Source organism: Rhododendron vialii, chromosome 1a, assembly GCF_030253575.1.
Source record: "Rhododendron vialii isolate Sample 1 chromosome 1a, ASM3025357v1".
NCBI lineage: Eukaryota > Viridiplantae > Streptophyta > Magnoliopsida > Ericales > Ericaceae > Rhododendron > Rhododendron vialii.
The window spans coordinates 12701256-12718333 of record NC_080557.1 but is presented as its reverse complement, the minus strand read 5'-3'; the positions used below and the strand labels follow the sequence as shown (position 1 = coordinate 12718333).

General features: G+C 39.5%; 2 protein-coding genes across 7 annotated transcripts in view; both read right to left on the bottom strand.

Annotated features, from left to right (window-relative positions):
* Positions 1-17078, bottom strand: part of LOC131302365 (disease resistance protein RPV1-like) — a 310054-nt gene that overhangs the window by 152363 nt on the left and 140613 nt on the right. For both annotated transcript variants that reach the window (XM_058328936.1, XM_058328944.1), the window contains one exon: positions 10409-10534. In XM_058328936.1, the coding sequence (XP_058184919.1) occupies positions 10409-10534 (126 nt within the window). The remainder of the gene's footprint in view (positions 1-10408; positions 10535-17078) is intronic.
* The window catches only part of LOC131302428 (disease resistance protein RPV1-like), a 136782-nt gene that overhangs the window by 84133 nt on the left and 35571 nt on the right, over positions 1-17078 (bottom strand). Inside the window, exon 2 of one of the 5 annotated variants that reach the window (XM_058329092.1) lies at positions 12327-12354. The exons of the other annotated variants lie outside the window; for them this stretch is intronic. Within the exon in view, the coding sequence (XP_058185075.1) occupies positions 12327-12354 (28 nt within the window). The remainder of the gene's footprint in view (positions 1-12326; positions 12355-17078) is intronic. 5 annotated transcript variants of the gene reach the window in all.

Below are 17078 nucleotides of genomic sequence, written 5' to 3'. Positions count from 1 at the left end.
TTTCTCTCAAATTCTTTCAGCCCCACCCCGACACCCCACGCCACCCCACCCCCAGGCACCCAGCCCCACCCAACTCTCTTGTTCTCTGCAACCGGCAACCAGACTGGCCAGAGAACGACCATAATTAGATCCTTCTCTGCTATCCGACCAAATGTCGGGTTGGGTCCAACCCGATCCGAACCTGACCAAATCCAACCCATGGACAGCCCTAATGAAGACAGAAATTGATTCACAAAGCAGAGTAAGGCTACATGATTCTGACCTTCCTTAGTCCACACTTGAAGAGCCTCTTGCATTAAGCTGTCAGCCTGCCAATTTTGTATCAAGTTAAGAAGTACGGCTGTGGATGCAGACACAGACACACTATTTCTTTCCCTTGAAATCAAGGCACGTCAGACACAGAGGGACACGTCTAAAATACAGTACATAAATATTTTGGATTGATCTTAAGAACTCATTGATAAGTTTAAAATAACCTCCCAAGGTCAGCTCAAACTAGGAAGCCCAACACAACACAAAGGGCCATGTAGGAGACCCACTGACGTAAAGCTTAGTTTGAAGAGTTGCGCTCAATGGACCAGCCTAGGGGCAAAGGTCAGCCCAAACCAAAGAGCCCATGGGCACAGCCCTAAGGGCTCAAGCTAGAGTCCCAAGAACATGGAATCTAGCTTATAAGAGCTAGCCTCTATTAACCAGTTCAAGGACGGAGGCCAGCTCATGAGCACAGCTCATAGAAAGATACCGAGCTCAGCTCACCAGGTGAGCTCAGCAAATATGACAAAACTGCAGTCAGACTTATAAAACACTCCATAAGAAAGGTTCGTACAGTCTAGGAGACTCAAAGAGGAGTCGAACTCTTATCCCCTTTCTAGAATAGCCAAGGCCTTATCTCATCCCGCGAATCCCAAGGGATAACCATAATAAACCCATGCACGAAGGGAATTTAGATAGCAGCCACAAGCCTTATCTCCTCAGAAGAGATCAAGCTACAGTCCACAAAGGATAACCACAAAGATCCGTGTACCGCGAGGACTCCTAACCTTGATGCCAATCACAGGGTCCAAAGGAGTGGAGAACTCCTAAACCTGATAAGGACGAAAGAAGTCCTAAGTAAGGAAGACACTCCATTACCAACCTATTCCTGTCATGTACGGATGAGCCCAAAAGGTCCCAGCACCGTTAGGACTCTTAATCTAGATAACAATCGTAGAGTCCAAAGGTGTAGGGACTCCTCTAACCTGATAAGGTCAGTGGAGTCCTAAGGTGAGGAGGACACTCCAACACCTATCTATACCCGACATGAGCAGATGAGACTTAAAAGTCTCGATCCCAAGGGATTCCTCCCAAAATGCCTATATAAAGATCATATCTCCACCTCACAAAGGTATGCAAACAATACGAAACTCATACTCAGTCCATTCTCTCTATATATGGACTGACTTAGGTATCGGAGGGCCGATGGTGACAGTCACGCCGGTGCCCATAGTTTACCGTTTCTGTTTTGCTGGTCGTTAATCGAGCACGCTGGAAGCCGTTTCATCCGCTGGAGGCACTACAACACGAAAGGCTTGTAGCGAGGATTTAGTTTCCTCGCTAAAACGCTGATTTCCTCGCAAAATGTATTTGCGAGGAAATTTTTCCTCGCCCGTTTTCCTCGCAAAAGCCTTGTCGCAAAAAGAATTTGCGAGGAAAAAAATTTCCTCGCTTATTCTAACCCAATTAGCGAGGAATTTTTTCCTCGCCATAGTTTTTCCTCACTAGACTAATACAATGTTTACAGAATAGGCGAGGAAATTTTTCCTCGCTAGACTAATTTTTTCCTCGCCAATTATAGTTTAGGCGAGGAAATTTTTCCTCGCTAAAACTCTTGAAACTAAAAATAGATAGTTCTCCAGCTCATTTGCTTCCGCGCGAATTCGAACCGTGGCCTCCTGTATGGAGGCATTCACTCCATCCATCACACCAGCTTCATTTCCAGTTCAAACCTTTGCCTTTTTTATATATAAACCTTTTGTACATCCTTTCACCTCTCTAAATTTGCTTCTTTAAACATTTCTCTCTAATTTTAGTCCCTTTGTAGTGTTTCTTTAAACTTGTTTTTTAAATCATTAACATTATTCGCTTTTATTGAATTTTTTTTATAATTTAATGTTTTGTTATATATCTTTAATAAATCTTTATAACTTTTTAAATTTGTTTATTTTATACTTCGTTTTAATTCTCTCTAAGTTTAGTAACCTTTTGTAGTGCCTAAATTAGTTTGAGCCCTTTAAATTTCTGCAAATACGATATTTTTTTTAGTGGGTTAATCTGTTCTTACTGTGTATATGCGCCCATAACAATTTTAACTCAACTACAATATTACAATAGTAATAATTTGTTATGTTTCTTTTTAAATGGGGTTAACCTTACATATTTTGAAAATAGATTAGTGATATTTTGAAAATACATTTCGCAATTATTAAATACTTTATCTTTTGTTTAGCTTTTCATTAATTTTTTTTGTATGAATTAATAATCAGTTATCTCTACGAAAAGCAATCCATATATCCCATGCATTCTTTTTCTGAAAAGCACATCATTCATTCACAAACTTATAATCCCTATGTCCAATCCTTTTTTTGGACTTATAACAGCCAAAAGAACAATACGATAGAATTGATGAATGCACTTTGTTACCTAGAGTGTTCTATTCCTTGGGTATTTATATACAAATACGGTTACAAGTGATAAGCTTTACAAAAGATATTGCAAATGATAAAATATAACCCTTGAAATGGCTAACATTATTAGGACTTATTTTCTGATCAATTGATTTGCACTGATTGGTTGACATCCCCCCGCAAGCTGATGGTTGAGGCATGACCTTCACATTGAAACGCAGTGTCCGATGCGGGAAGACACAAGTCCTTTTGTGTAAAAATATCGGCAATTTGATCCCTGGTGCTAATATATTGGACGGTTAAATCACCCCGAGTGACTTAAAAATATTTGTATTCAAACAATAAATTTTAGTAGAATTTGAACATACTGACATTGTTAACAATTAATTTCAGTTGGGGAAAAGTGAATTCATATAATTCGTGTGAAACATATTTTTTATTTCATCAATTCAATGCGATTGGCGAGGAAACTATTTTTTTCCATTTATCACTTTTTTATTTTAATAAATTTGCTAATGATATTGAACTATGTAGTTGATTATCCCTTACCATCGTGATATTAAAGATACATGAACATAATTAATAATGACTTACATATAAAAAATTTAATGAGTCCTAAAAAAGGTGACAAAATATTTTTCGCCAAAAGGTTACATTGAGCAAGGAAAACAAATTTCCTCGCTAAATGTAACTTTTTGGCGAGGAAATTAAATTTCCTTGCTAAATGTAACTTTTTAGCGACGAAATTGAATTTTCTCGCAGATTGTATACTTTTAGCGACGAAATCTCTTTTCCTCGCCATATTTCCTCGCTATAGGCCATCCGTGTTGTAGTGAGGATCAAATGGACGGTTGAGGAAACCCTCCTTCGGAGGTGACCAAAAACCGCTTCATCAATTGTATAAAAGCTGAATACATTATTTCTATCAAGTTTTTTTTTCTTGATCAGCCATTATTTCTATCAAGTTAAGAGAACAAAACACAAACTATATTAATTAACACTATGAAGATAAAAATCTAAGGCGATTGTTTCACCTCTTGATGTGATCCCAACATGTCCATGACGTGCGCTAATTTGTCAACAATATCTCTAACTAAACAAAATTTAAGGGAAAAAAATGAAATAATGTATTCAGGTGTATCCGACATCAGCATGGAGAGTATTGTGTTGTGTCTGTGTCTGTGTCTGACAAAAGACAAACACAGATATCTAAGGTTGATAAACATGTCTGTACTTCTTAAGTAGCGAGTACCATGCCAACTTGATGTGTTATAGAAGAAAATGAATACTAACCAAACTAGTTTTGACTCCGGTGCTAATAACACCTAACTTCAAGTGATTTTCTCTCCAAATCTCCAAATCAACTCACAAAAAGATAATCTCTCATATAAGAGTACAAACAAGGGTGTACAGTCCATTTTACAATGAAAATCAAATTAAATAAGAACTCTCGCACAAATGTATAGATATTAAGGTAAGAGTATTATTGAATGAATGATTTTGCAGGTGGTTGCTCACTCTATTATTTTCTTTCAAGAGTTCATTGTCTCTTTTTTCTTCTTCTTATTGATCCATTTATAAGTATGTAGAAGATTATCACAGTCAACAAGCCCTTAGTCACAATATAGGCTCCTCCATCCTTGAAGCAAGATGCATCTTTCCCATAATTAAATATAGCCGTCTGAAATATCAGGGGAAAGATTTGACCTTAATCTTTCACCTTTTTTTTTTTTCTCTACTCTTGACTATTGGAGATAGGATCTTGATATAGTATTTCCTTGATTAGCTCAATCAAATCCTACAAAATAAGCATTTATTCGAATCGATACCAAATATATGTCATAGTACTAATAATACTTCTCCCCAACAAAATATACTTTGTTATCATCAAAATCAATAAGGTATTCTAAGGAAATCTTTGGGCTAACAGATAGTTGCATTTAGGGTGAGAAACACATCTCTGTCTCTCTCTCTCTCTCTCTCTCTCTCTCTCTCTCCAACTGGAAAACTTTGGGTCTGGGCACATTTAAATTAGGGTAAACTTGATATTGGTGGTGGTGTCTAGGCACATTTGAATTGGGGTAAATTATCAAAACTGCCCACGAGTTACACTATAGGGGTGTAATGCGCATCCCAATTCCCAGCCTTCCATCCTTACCGGCCACCAATGACCCAAATTTCAAAAGTATCTTGTAGTGCATCCCCGCCCGAATCCTCCAAATTATCCTTGAATAACCTGTCATTACAAACCAAAGGAAACATAACCTTCATAATTGACGTAGCGAAATTCACAAGAGTAGTTAGCGTACTAATCCAAAAGAGATAACAACTCGAGTCAACGAGCAAACCTTGCGCACAAGGAAAACAGAGAGAAACTCTGCAATATTATTGATGATAAAACTGATCAAGCATAACGTTAGGTTTACAACCCTTTTATAGGGCGGAACTCAAAACCCTACGAAACCCTAATAATAATAAGCTGAAAAATAAAAAGTCCCAAAAAATGGGTATTTGGTAAAATTGAAAATAGGGGGAAAAAACAGGATTTTCCCAAAAAGAACCAACTTAAATGGAATTACGGTCTAAGAGTTATTAACGAATCGAAACTTTCCTAAAACAGCAAAAAACGTAAATTGAGGCCTAAACGAAAGAACTAGGCCAAAAAACACCATCGGTCACAAACTTAGGGTGGTGAGTATTGACCGGAGTGCGAAAATAATTCAGCCCACCAAGTATGGGCCTATTCCGAGCTCGTCCGAATTTTACCAAATTGGGTAATCGGAAACTAAACATCTTTTGGGCTTCTAAGGCTTGGCACGGTCCAACTGATCATGGAATTGGGCTTCAACGTGTTCTACATCAATAATCTTCTCATACATAAACATTGGTCATCACAAACATAAACTGTCCGAATATGCACTCTCGTGCAGCCACTATCCTTGAACGTGAGAGAGAGAGAGAGAGAGAGAGAGAGAGAGAGAGAGAGAGAGAGAGAGAGAGAGAGAGAGAGAGACCTTTCTTGGCCGCCGGCTGGCGACGACAATAGAGTCGATCGCAAACACAGAGAGAGTAGCACATGCGCACACAAAGAGAGAAAGAGAGAGAGTTTAGAACTTGAGATGAACTGATAATGAAACCCTAGGAAAACATAAATTAACAATTAGTACAAAGGGAAGTCGAAATCTCACATGCCAGTGGAGTAGAAGAGTGAGTATTTGTCAAAGTTGAATATTGTACACCACTTGACACCAGGTGTCGTTGCCTTTGTGAATCTCATCAGCCTCGTAAATCAGATCAATCGCCCACTTCTTTACAAATGGGTGCCTTCCATAAACGCTAGCTTGATACATTGGGATCTCCACTTCATCACCGCCTTCTAATTGCAATCCTCGGTAACCCTGTGGTATATAAGAAAGCCACACATGATCTACATCGGTGGGATAGACAAAAAACTGGAATGCTCCATCGAACCATCGGATTTTATTGCAGATCACTTTTCGAATCAATACGTAAGATGTTTCTCGGGGAGCCCACATTACAAAGCGTACGTAGAATCCAACCCAACATTTTCTGGTTCATAGAAAGAGAAGGCGGCACCACAAAAGAAACATTTGGCCCTCTACCCTCATGGTACGGGAACCAAATACGAATCTCCTCCTCCCCTGCCGGAACAAAAATACAAACAACATCCTCAAGTTCATAGAGCCCCTGTTCCAATAGATCATGAATTTAGTCAGAGTACAAACATCTTTTTCTCAAGATTTGACCTAAAAATATTTAGACATACGAAAGGACTTGGGCTTACTAATCTAAGCAAAGTAGACAGAGAACTCAATGAAAAAATAGGATTCATGTAGCCGACTCAATTGATTGGGAAAGAAGACTCGGTTTGGTTTGGTTACCGCTAAGGGATTTTTGGACTTTTTTGTGCTGTCCTTATTCAATTTTTTTCACGTTTGTTCGTTTTGCGACAAAATTTTATGAATTATTGATTCTTCTTGACCAAAGGAATCATAGAAGTAAAAAAAAAAAATGACTTTTTCCAATTATTTTTGGAAATATTCAAGGTAAAGCCAAAAAAGCCGTATTACAAGAAATATTAGGGTAAAAGTAAAAAAAAAAAAAATTACTTTTTCAATTCTCCTCGTCGAGAGGAATCAATAATCTAAAAAAGTTTGTCAAAAAATAAACCAACACATAAAAAAAAATGAATAAAGACAAAACGAAAAAAAAATCCAAAAACTCCCTTAGTGGAACTCAACCTGATACTACAACGGCACTTGGAAAATGAATAAAAATCAAGGATTATACCGATCATATGACTTTACAAAAACCATGATTCTACCTTCTTATGGAATATCGTGTTCCGCTAAACTTTTTTATTTTTTAAGTTCTTATTTATCGCTTTACAAGACATATCATTATCTCATAATACATCATTTTTAATTCAAAAAATACTTATTTAAAAAATAAGTACTCTTTTTGGTTAGTGGAAAGCACCCTTATAAAAATATTCCAATGCGTGAGAGAGACAGAGTGTACCTTACTCTTGGGAAATTGTTTTAAGAGACTAGTTAAATAATTGTTCTCAGCAAACCCCCCTAGCTGATCCAATTCAAGTGGTAGGCTTTCTAATGATAGGCAACGCTCTGCAAACACAAAAGTACGTGTTGGAAGCTTTGGAAGAGATCGGAGCTTTGCACAATTATTCAACCATACGTTTTGAAAGCTTTGGAAGAGATCTGGTATGGCAAGTGATATGTTATGTCCAAGTTCTAAATTCATCAATGAGATCAACCTATCAATTTCACTGGGCAGATGAGACAAGTTGCAGTCATACAAATTCAATCCCCGCAAGTGAACAAGTTTGCATATACTTTCCGGTAAGGCACGGAAACCATTATTACCCTCAAGTACCAAATTCTCCAAAGAGTCCAAATCCCCAATTTCACTAGGAAGATGCGAGAGCTTGTTATTTCCCACCAACAAATCCTTCAAGCAAGACAGCTTACCAATGGTATCCGGTAGGGTACATAAACTGTTTCTTGAAAGATACAATCTCTCTAACGAGGTCAACCTCCCGATTCCACTAGTCAGATTTGACACATTGTTATCTTCCAAATGCAAACGCTTCAAGCAAGTAAGGTTACAGATACCATCCGGCAAGGTACTCAAATTGTTTTTGGCAAGATCCAGAGTCTGTAATGAGATTAGATTCTGTATTTCCTTCGGTAGATATGACAAATGGCAGCCATCCAGATTTAATTCCTTTAAGCAACTGGAGGCCTGGACGGGGGTGCGTGACAACCCAATAGAATCCACAGCCTTTGGTGGCAATGTCCAAGACGAGAAGAATAAGCACCATAATTTATATAGCGGTCCTTTAAATACAGCTAAGTTTCCTAGGTTGGAGCAGCCAGAGATATCAAGACATTCGAGAGATTTCAACATCCAAATGCTAGAGGGGAGCTTTCGAAGTTTGGTACAGTTTTTCATGCTCAGGACAAGAAGTTTGTTCAAACATCTAATAGACTCGTCAACCTCCACCAAACTTTTGCAATCATTAAGCAACAGCTCCTCAAGAGAGGAGAGTCCAGAGAAGTCAAGGGTTCTTTAGGTAATGGCAGTGACTGAGGTAAAGGAACTTTAGCTTGCCCAGAATCTGTCCAAAACAATTCGAGGAAAGTTAATTTCCACAAAATATACCGTGCGATAGATGTCGGATAGAGAAAAAAATAAGGATGTACCATGTTCCCATTCCAAACTTTTTTCAGCCTGCTATAACTCAAATCGAGAGCAACTAGCTTCTCCATAGAAAAATTCCACGGTATATGCTTCTTCGCAACCTAACCTCTTAGAAAGGTTCACACCCCAAGCGTAGGGCTAGGTCGTTGATAGCATATAAACCGGAAGACCGGATCGTTCCCACAGAGAAATCTTCTTTAGCGAATTTGGAATAGAAGTTGCTTAAAGATTGCGGCGTTCAAGCAGCCAACTTTGGAGTTTGGATTCGATTGACGAAATTAAACTTGGAAATAAACTAGGTTAAGATGGTCGAGTCAAAGGGATTGATTTACCCACGACTTAGCCATCAAACGGTTTCTTCATCTAACTCATGAATGGACCGAAACCGTCCGGATTCCACTAGAAGAATTAAAAGCTGAAGACTACTTATAACTTAATTCAAAGCTCTAATTCAAATTGAACTCATTTAACGCAAGTGAGAGACGAAAAAAGATCGTTCGCACGCGTAGGATTATCAAGCACGTAGCACAAGGCGATAGACTTCATTGATCAAAGAAGCCACCAACCCCATGATCAAAGCTAGAAATCATGGGTTTAATTCATTCAAAACCTTGAGATTAAGCTAAAGTTAAGAGAAACCATTTGATGGACTAATCCATAGGGTGAACCTCACCCTATGACCGAACCGATTAACTACTCACTCATAATAAAAAGACTAGAAAAAGAGTTAAGCATGGAAAACATGATTTACCGATGAAAACGAAAATAAACTTGATTTATATGAAGATCTAACAAGTAGCTACAACATTAATACATGAGAAAACATCAAAACACTTAAACTTATTTGAGTTCTTGAAGATTGAAAGCTTGAAAAGCTATGAACACAACATGAAAATCCTAGAAAGCAAAAAAAAGACTTTAGGCCTAAAAACTAACTAATGGCCTCCCTCTTCCATAAATGGCATACAAGACTATTTATAGGCCTTACAAAATCAGCCTTACAATGGACAAAAAGGCCCCCAAAATATCCCAAAAACATACTAGAAGTAGAAACTTTCCATTTATGGAAGGTTGAAATATTCAGCAAAAAAGCTGCTGGCCGAAGGGCATTGGTACCAATACCTAAAAAATGAGGTATTGGTACCAATCCAACTGTCTTCTAATTCGGCATGATGGTACCAATACCTAAAAAATGAGGTATTGGTACCTCTGTGTGAAAACAGCAGAACAGGGTCAGCTTGGGCCATCATGCCTTGTCATGCCCCGACGGCCTTCCAATGCTTCATTACATGATCAACGGGACTTGGCGGAGGTATGCCTTATGGCCTTGTACTCACGGATGTCCTCGGAACCATCATTGATGCGTTTGCCTCATTTGATACACTTTGGCTCACTCCTCGCCAACCTTGACCTCCGGCCAATCTCCGAGGCTTCTTGTGGCACCGTTAGGCTCCGGTGACAATGACCATATGCCGCTGGGCACTTGGACACTTGGTTCATCCCGGAACGTTTATTGGCATCAAAACTGCCTTATTAGCACGTTTTTCCTGAAATACACAAAAACATACCTTACGTGCAATATCGCATAAAAATGACAATATATATGTACAAACACAACATACTAGAGGACTTAAGCACCAAGAATATGCATTATTGGGTGCTTATCAGTATACAATCCAAAGGGAAGCCTTTCCAGCTTAGCCATAATAGCCTTCTGGAAATATGTTCATAACCAGTAGTTAGGCGAACATAATCGAGATGAAGCAGCCACAAGTTGTTCATCCTTTCAAATGCCTTAGCATTCACTTGGACATCTTTTGGATCAATAAAGTTTAGAAGGCGGCCTTCAACTACTTCAGTTCCCTAATAAGAAAACCCATTGCATAACGAGGGGAAATAAAGCCAAGAATATTTATGTAAGTTGAGACTTGGAATTAAGAATGTGCATAAGCATATGTCGCATTACCGCAGAAAACAAGATCATGATGTGTGGTCCTCACCATGCCATCTCTCCGAACCTCTTGGACATGCTCACAATACCACAATTTGTCCATCTTTTCAAATGGCTTTGCATTCACTTGGACATCTGTAGCATTTAGGAGGAGGCCATTTACTGCTTCAGTTCCCTAATATGAAAACCCAATTCATAATGAAAGAAGAAAAAAGTACCTCGTGAGAAAACAACATACAAAGCTAGGAATATTCATATCAAAAAAATTAGATATAGAATGGGCACAAGTGTATGTAGCATTATTGTAGTAATGAAGCATCAACAATGGAGTAAAATCTCAATGCATAAGGCTCTCACCGTGCCATCTCTCAGAACTTCAAGGACATCATCAAGATACCACAATCGGCTACGCTTCCCAGGATCAAGCGATTCTTGCCTGACAATTTCTCTGCCCATGTCTCTTATCATATCGTGCATCACAATATGGTCAAGACTGTCATATTTTATTAGACACCGGTCGGCTAGCTAGTTTTCGAATCTCATCGTCTGCAAAAATATCGTAGCCTTCCAATATTTTAACAGTAAAATCTCAACGCATTCCAACAAAAAACATGTCGTATCTAGGAACAACTTCTTTAGTTGCTTGCTAAGCGAATCATAACTTATCTTAAGTTTTCCAAGAACATCATCAGCAGGAATTTTTCTTAATTAATTTTACTATTGCCCGTTTCCATTGAGGTATGCTCTCGCCACGGAAATAGGAACCCAAAACTTCAAGAGCTAATGGAAGCCCTCCAGCATAACGCCCAATTTGGCGTGAAAGGTCCAAATGGTCTTCTGGAGGATGGTTTTCCTTAAAGGCATGCCAACTGAAGAGCTCAAGGGATTCATCCTCGTCCAATTTATCTGGCCCATATATCTCATGCTCAGGCAATTCGAGGATTTTTAGTGAAGACTTATCTCTTGTTGTTATGATGATTCTGCTTCCAGGAGCAAAGGAATCTCGATCTATGGCTAGTGCCTTCAATTGTTGGACACTATCCACATCATCCAGAACAAGAAGAACCTTTTTTCGACCGAAAGCTATCTTCTTTATAACCACGATGCCTTCATGAGAATTACTTACTTCATGACTTCTATTTAATATAGCCAAAATAAGTTTCTTCTGTAACTCAACCAGACCATTCGGTCGCTGTGAAGTTTCTCTGATATCCGCAAGAAAACAACTACGTTCAAACTTGTGTTGGATGTCATTATATAGCTTTTTTGCAATTGTAGTCTTGCCAATTCCACCCATGCCCCATATGCCAACAATGCAAACAAAGTTGAATTCCATGTTTAGCAACACATTGAGCTCTACAACACGACGGTCTAGTCCAACTTGGCGGTATGGAACATTTAGATGTGTTGGATTTACTTTTTCTCTAACATCTTTATTAACTCAGCTTCATCTCTGCCAATTTGTGCATCAATTAACATAAAAAAAACAAGAATAAGCACTCATTAAATCTAGAATTAGCCATGACTATGGGATGAATCATGCTAATTTTGGCCAAGAAATTAGTATCAATTGAGGATATCTGGCCTAGAAACTCAAAAAAATAAACTAGTTGTAAGCTTGCAACAAGTAGAAGAGTGATTTTGAAATCAGTCAAAAAATCTTACTCCTATTTCAAAGTTCTTTCTCTAGGCATATCTAAAGTCATGCATAATAAGGCCTTCTCTTGTTATGATCTGAGGCAAGTATAAATGTCCAATAATTGCAAAGTTCGAAGCGTGTCCAGCGGCATTTGAAATTTAATTTATCTAAAATTGTGGTCAACTAAGTACTTCTTAAGATTAATCAACCTTCTAACAGTATGAAAATTCCACCCGCACCTCCAAATGTGTGGAATACTGTGTACTAGTTATATTTTAAGGTCATTTTCTTATAAATATCATAAGGGTCGAGGGAGGAAAAAAAATACCCGTTGGTCTCATTCAGCAAGTCCCGACCTGACAAGTTGGCAGCTTCAGTAAGAGATCTCCTCCACTTTTCCACCTTGCCATCCGATCCCTCTCTAAAATGCTTTTCAAATGCCGCTGGACACGCTTCCGCACATAGGATGGAACAACATCATAATAGATGGGCACAACAATTTGTTTCAAAGTCTCCCTACAATTCATTATCCTCACAAGTTCATCAAGGCACCACCTTGACCCAGCATAGTCTTTTGAGAACACTATTAAAGACACTTTGGAACCCTTAATTGCTTTCAGTAATCCATCGCTAATATATTCTCCTCTTTCGAGCTCTTTGTCATCCCTGAATGTGCAAAAACCATTGGCCTCCAAAGCAGCAAATAGATGGCTGGTAAAGTTTTTACTGTTGGCATGAATCGTGTAGATATTATTCTTTTCCTTACTTAGCTATTTGTACTACATGTATTCCTTATTTAGCTTTGTGTACTACGTGTACTAGTGTAGTGCAGCACATCCTGTAACCCTATATAATACCTCTTCAGAAGGTTTAGATATATACAGAAAATTTAACCTATTCAATTTATTGCTTTTATCTTGGTATCAGAGCTAACCCTAAAATTCCTAAACCCTACTTCCATCTCTGTGCTTATTGCCCAGTGACATCCGATCAAAAACTCAACTTTCTTCCTTGCTTCTCGTGTTATTCATGACTGACGAGAGTAAATCCGTGGTGTCCGCTAGCGGCAACGCCCAAGTGGTGACTGTCCAGAGTGACTCCTCTACTGCCATTCCGTTTGGGATTAAATTGAATGGCTCGAACTACACTATTTGGTCTCAGATGATGGAGTTGCATGCTACCGGTCAAGAAAAAATTGGTTACTTGACAGGCGATACTCCTCAGCCCGCTAAATCCGATCTTAGTTTCCCAAAGTGGCAGAAGGAGGATGCCATCGTCAAGGGTTGGTTGGTGAAAACGATGGAGCCCGACCTCCTTGGCTTGTTTCTTGGTCTTCCTACTGCTGCCGCTGTTTGGAATGGTGTCACCCAGATGTATTACGATGGCGCTGATGAGTCTCAACTCTATGAGTTGCATTGTAAGGCCACTCGTATCAAACAGGGTGGTCGCCTGATTCCGGTATACTTTGCTGAACTCCAAACTATATGGCAGGAGCTTGATAAGCGCCGCCCTATTTCCATGGCTTGCCCTGTTGATATTAAGGCACGTCAAGATGAAATTGTGAAAGATCGTATCTAGGATTTTTTGGCTGGCTTGGACGATGTATTCGATAAAGTCCGGAGTGACTTTCTGCGACTCAAGCCACTTCCTGGTTTAGAGGATTCCTTTGCCTATGTACGTCGTGAGGCGCAACGCCAAAATATTATGCTCGGCTCTAGTAGTGCCGGTGGTCTTCCTTCCGTGGCCATGGTCTCCAAAGCACCGAGTCCATCAATCCCTCGCCTTCCTCGGTTTTCTGATGTGGAAAATAAGGATGCTTTGCAGTGCACCTTTTGTAATGGTACTAGACATACGGCCGATACTTGTTTCAAGAAAAATGGTTACCCTGATTGGTATTTGGAACGCCGTCGGCAGCTCAAGGGTGAACGTACTACTCGCCGACCTAGCGTTGCTGCTGTTGCAGCTTCTGGCATAATGCCCTCTGTTGGCTCGAGCCATAACTCTACTGTGTCTCATTGCAATTCCTCCAACCAAAGCATATCTTCTATTTATCAGCCATTTCTCGAAGATTCCAATTCAGAAGCTAGTAATCTGGGCAAGGCTCTAATTTCATCCAATGATCGCGACACAGGATGGATAATCGATTCGGGCGCCACTGATCACATGACTTACGATAAATCCTTATTTCAATATGCTTCCTTCCCTCGCAAAGACCGTGTTATTACTGCCAATGGTGATACTGTTCATGTGACAGGGGCTGGTTCTATTGCTCTCACTCCATCATTATCCTTGCACCATACCTTACTCATTCCCACTTTGTCCAACAATTTATTATCTGTGAGCCAAGTTACCGAACAATTGGATTATTTTGTATTAATGTTTCCTATGTTTTGCTTGCTTCAGGATATCCAGACACGGGAGATCATTGGGCATGGTACTAAGAGAGGGGGATTATATTATGTGGATGATGTTGCAGCCAATCGAGTTCTTCAGGTGCGAGGGACAATGGATGATAAGTGCAAGAAAGTCTGGCTATGGCATCGTCGTCTTGGGCATGCTTCTTTTGGTTATTTGCGTCGTTTGCTTCCGTCCTTATTTCAGGATGTTAAAGACTCTGAGTTCAAATGCAATATTTGTATTCTAGCTAAGAGTCATCGTGTTCCTTATCCTTTGAGTTTTAATAAAAGCACTATTCCATTTGGATTAATTCATTCTGATGTATGGGGTCCTTCCCCTGTGACTACTCCAACAGGAATTAGTTGGTTTGTTACCTTTGTGGATGACTGTACTCGTATGAATTGGCTGTATGTGATGAAACATAAGAGTGATGTTGGCCCTATTTTTTGAGTTTTTCATCAAATGATCAAAACCCAATTTTCTCTTGCTATCAAGGTTCTTCGCTCTGACAATGGTGGAGAGTATATTAATTTTGCACTCTCTCAGTTTCTTCAAGACCATGGTATGATACATGAAACTTCATGTACTGACACTCCTGCACAGAATGGTGTTGCAGAGCGTAAGAATCGCCATATTCTTGAGGTTGCAATTAAGAGCCCTTCTCCTTGGTGCGTCGGTACCTAAGCATTATTGGGCTGATGCTGTCCAATATGCTATCTATTTGATGAACAGACTACCCTCTCGAGTTCTTGATTTTCACACTCCTATGGAAGTCTTAGCATCTCATGTGCCCCTAACAACCCACTTAAATTTGTCTCCGCGCATATTTGGTTGCGTGGCCTATGTTCATATTCACAAGAATCAACGAAGCAAATTGGATCCATGTGCTATTCGGTGTGTGTTTCTGGGATTTTCTCCAACACAAAAAGGATACCGGTGCTATCAACCTCCTACTCGACGCTCTTATGTTACTATGGATGTGACTTTCTCAGAGTCGGAAATGTATTTTGCTTCTCCCATGTCCAATCATGTCCTTCAGGGGGAGACGAATGTTGAGATTGAAGGAGAAATTGAAGGACTTGATTGGTTTGAGGTTGTTCTGGAAGATGTACCTATTGAAACAGGCCCTGGTTCAAGTCCTAACTCAAGTCCTATAAGCTTTGGCTCAACTGAAGATGTGTCTAAAGCACTTGACTCATGCTTTCGTCCTTCTGATACACCTCAGTATGTGATGGCTGACTCAGTATGTGATTCCCCCTCTTGTGACTCTATAGTACCTGCCCATGCTCCCGTGGATATTCTCGAGGTAAGTAATTTGGACATTAATATTTCTTCTAATCCTAAAGCAATTGAAAAGTCTTCTTATCAGTTGCCTCCTAGACAGAATCGCGGTCATCCGCCCGATAGGTTTTCTCCAGAAGGAAAGGCAAGGTACTCAATTGCTCATTATGTGTCCTCACATCGATTGTCACCGCAGTATCAAGCATTTGTGAATCAGATGGCTGCAGTTCAGATTCCTAGCAGAGTTGAAGAGGCTTTGAAGGATCCAAAATGGATAGAGGCTATGAATGAAGAAATGAAGGCACTACAAAGGAACAAGACTTGGGACATTGTTTTATTACCGAAAGGCAAGAAATCAGTGGGATGTAGATGAGTCTTTACCATTAAACATAAGGTTGATGGAACGATTGATAGGTACAAGGCCAGGTTGGTAGCAAAAGGATATACGCAGACATACGGTGTGGATTATCAAGAGACTTTTGCACCAGTGGCAAAAATGAATACTGTTCGAGTTTTATTGTCCTTAGCAGCCAATTTTGATTGGCCTTTGAAGCAGTTTGATGTGAAAAATGCATTTTTGCACGGAGATTTGAAGGAAGAGGTATACATGGACTTTCCACCAGGATGTGGGATGGTCAATGAATCAGGGAAAGTGTGCAGGTTGCGGAAGGCTCTCTATGGTCTAAAGCAATCACCTCGAGCGTGGTTTGGGAGGTTTACACAAGCCATGAAGGGATATGGATATCGTCAAGGAAATTCTGATCATACCTTGTTTATAAAACGAAAGAATGGTAAGGTTACTTTGTTGGTCATTTATGTTGATGATATGATTGTCACAGGTGATGATTCTGATGAAATTCAGAAACTGCAAGGTTATTTAGCATCTGAGTTTGATATGAAAGACTTGGGAGGTTTGAAATATTTCTTAGGAATTGAAGTTGCTCGCTCTAGTGGTGGCATTTATTTGTCACAACGAAAATATGTGTTGGATTTGCTGATTGAAACTGGAATGTTGGGCTGTAAACCTGCAAGTACTCCTATTGTGCAGAATCATCATCTAGGGATATATCCTGATCAAGCTCCAACTAATCGAGAGAGATATCAGAGGTTAGTTGGAAAATTGATCTATCTATCACTCACCCGACCTGATATTGCATATGCAGTGAATGTTGTTAGTCAGTTCATGCACTCTCCAAGTGAGGATCATATGGAGGCAGTAATGCGTATTCTGAGTTACTTGAAGTCTGCTCCTGGGAGAGGTCTATTGTTCAAGAAACATGGGCATTTGAGGGTTGAGGGGTACACAGATGCAGATTGGGCAGGCAACATAACTGATAGACGTTCTACTTCAGGTTACTTCACGTTTGTGGGTGGTAACCTGGTTACTTGGCGTAGTAAAAAA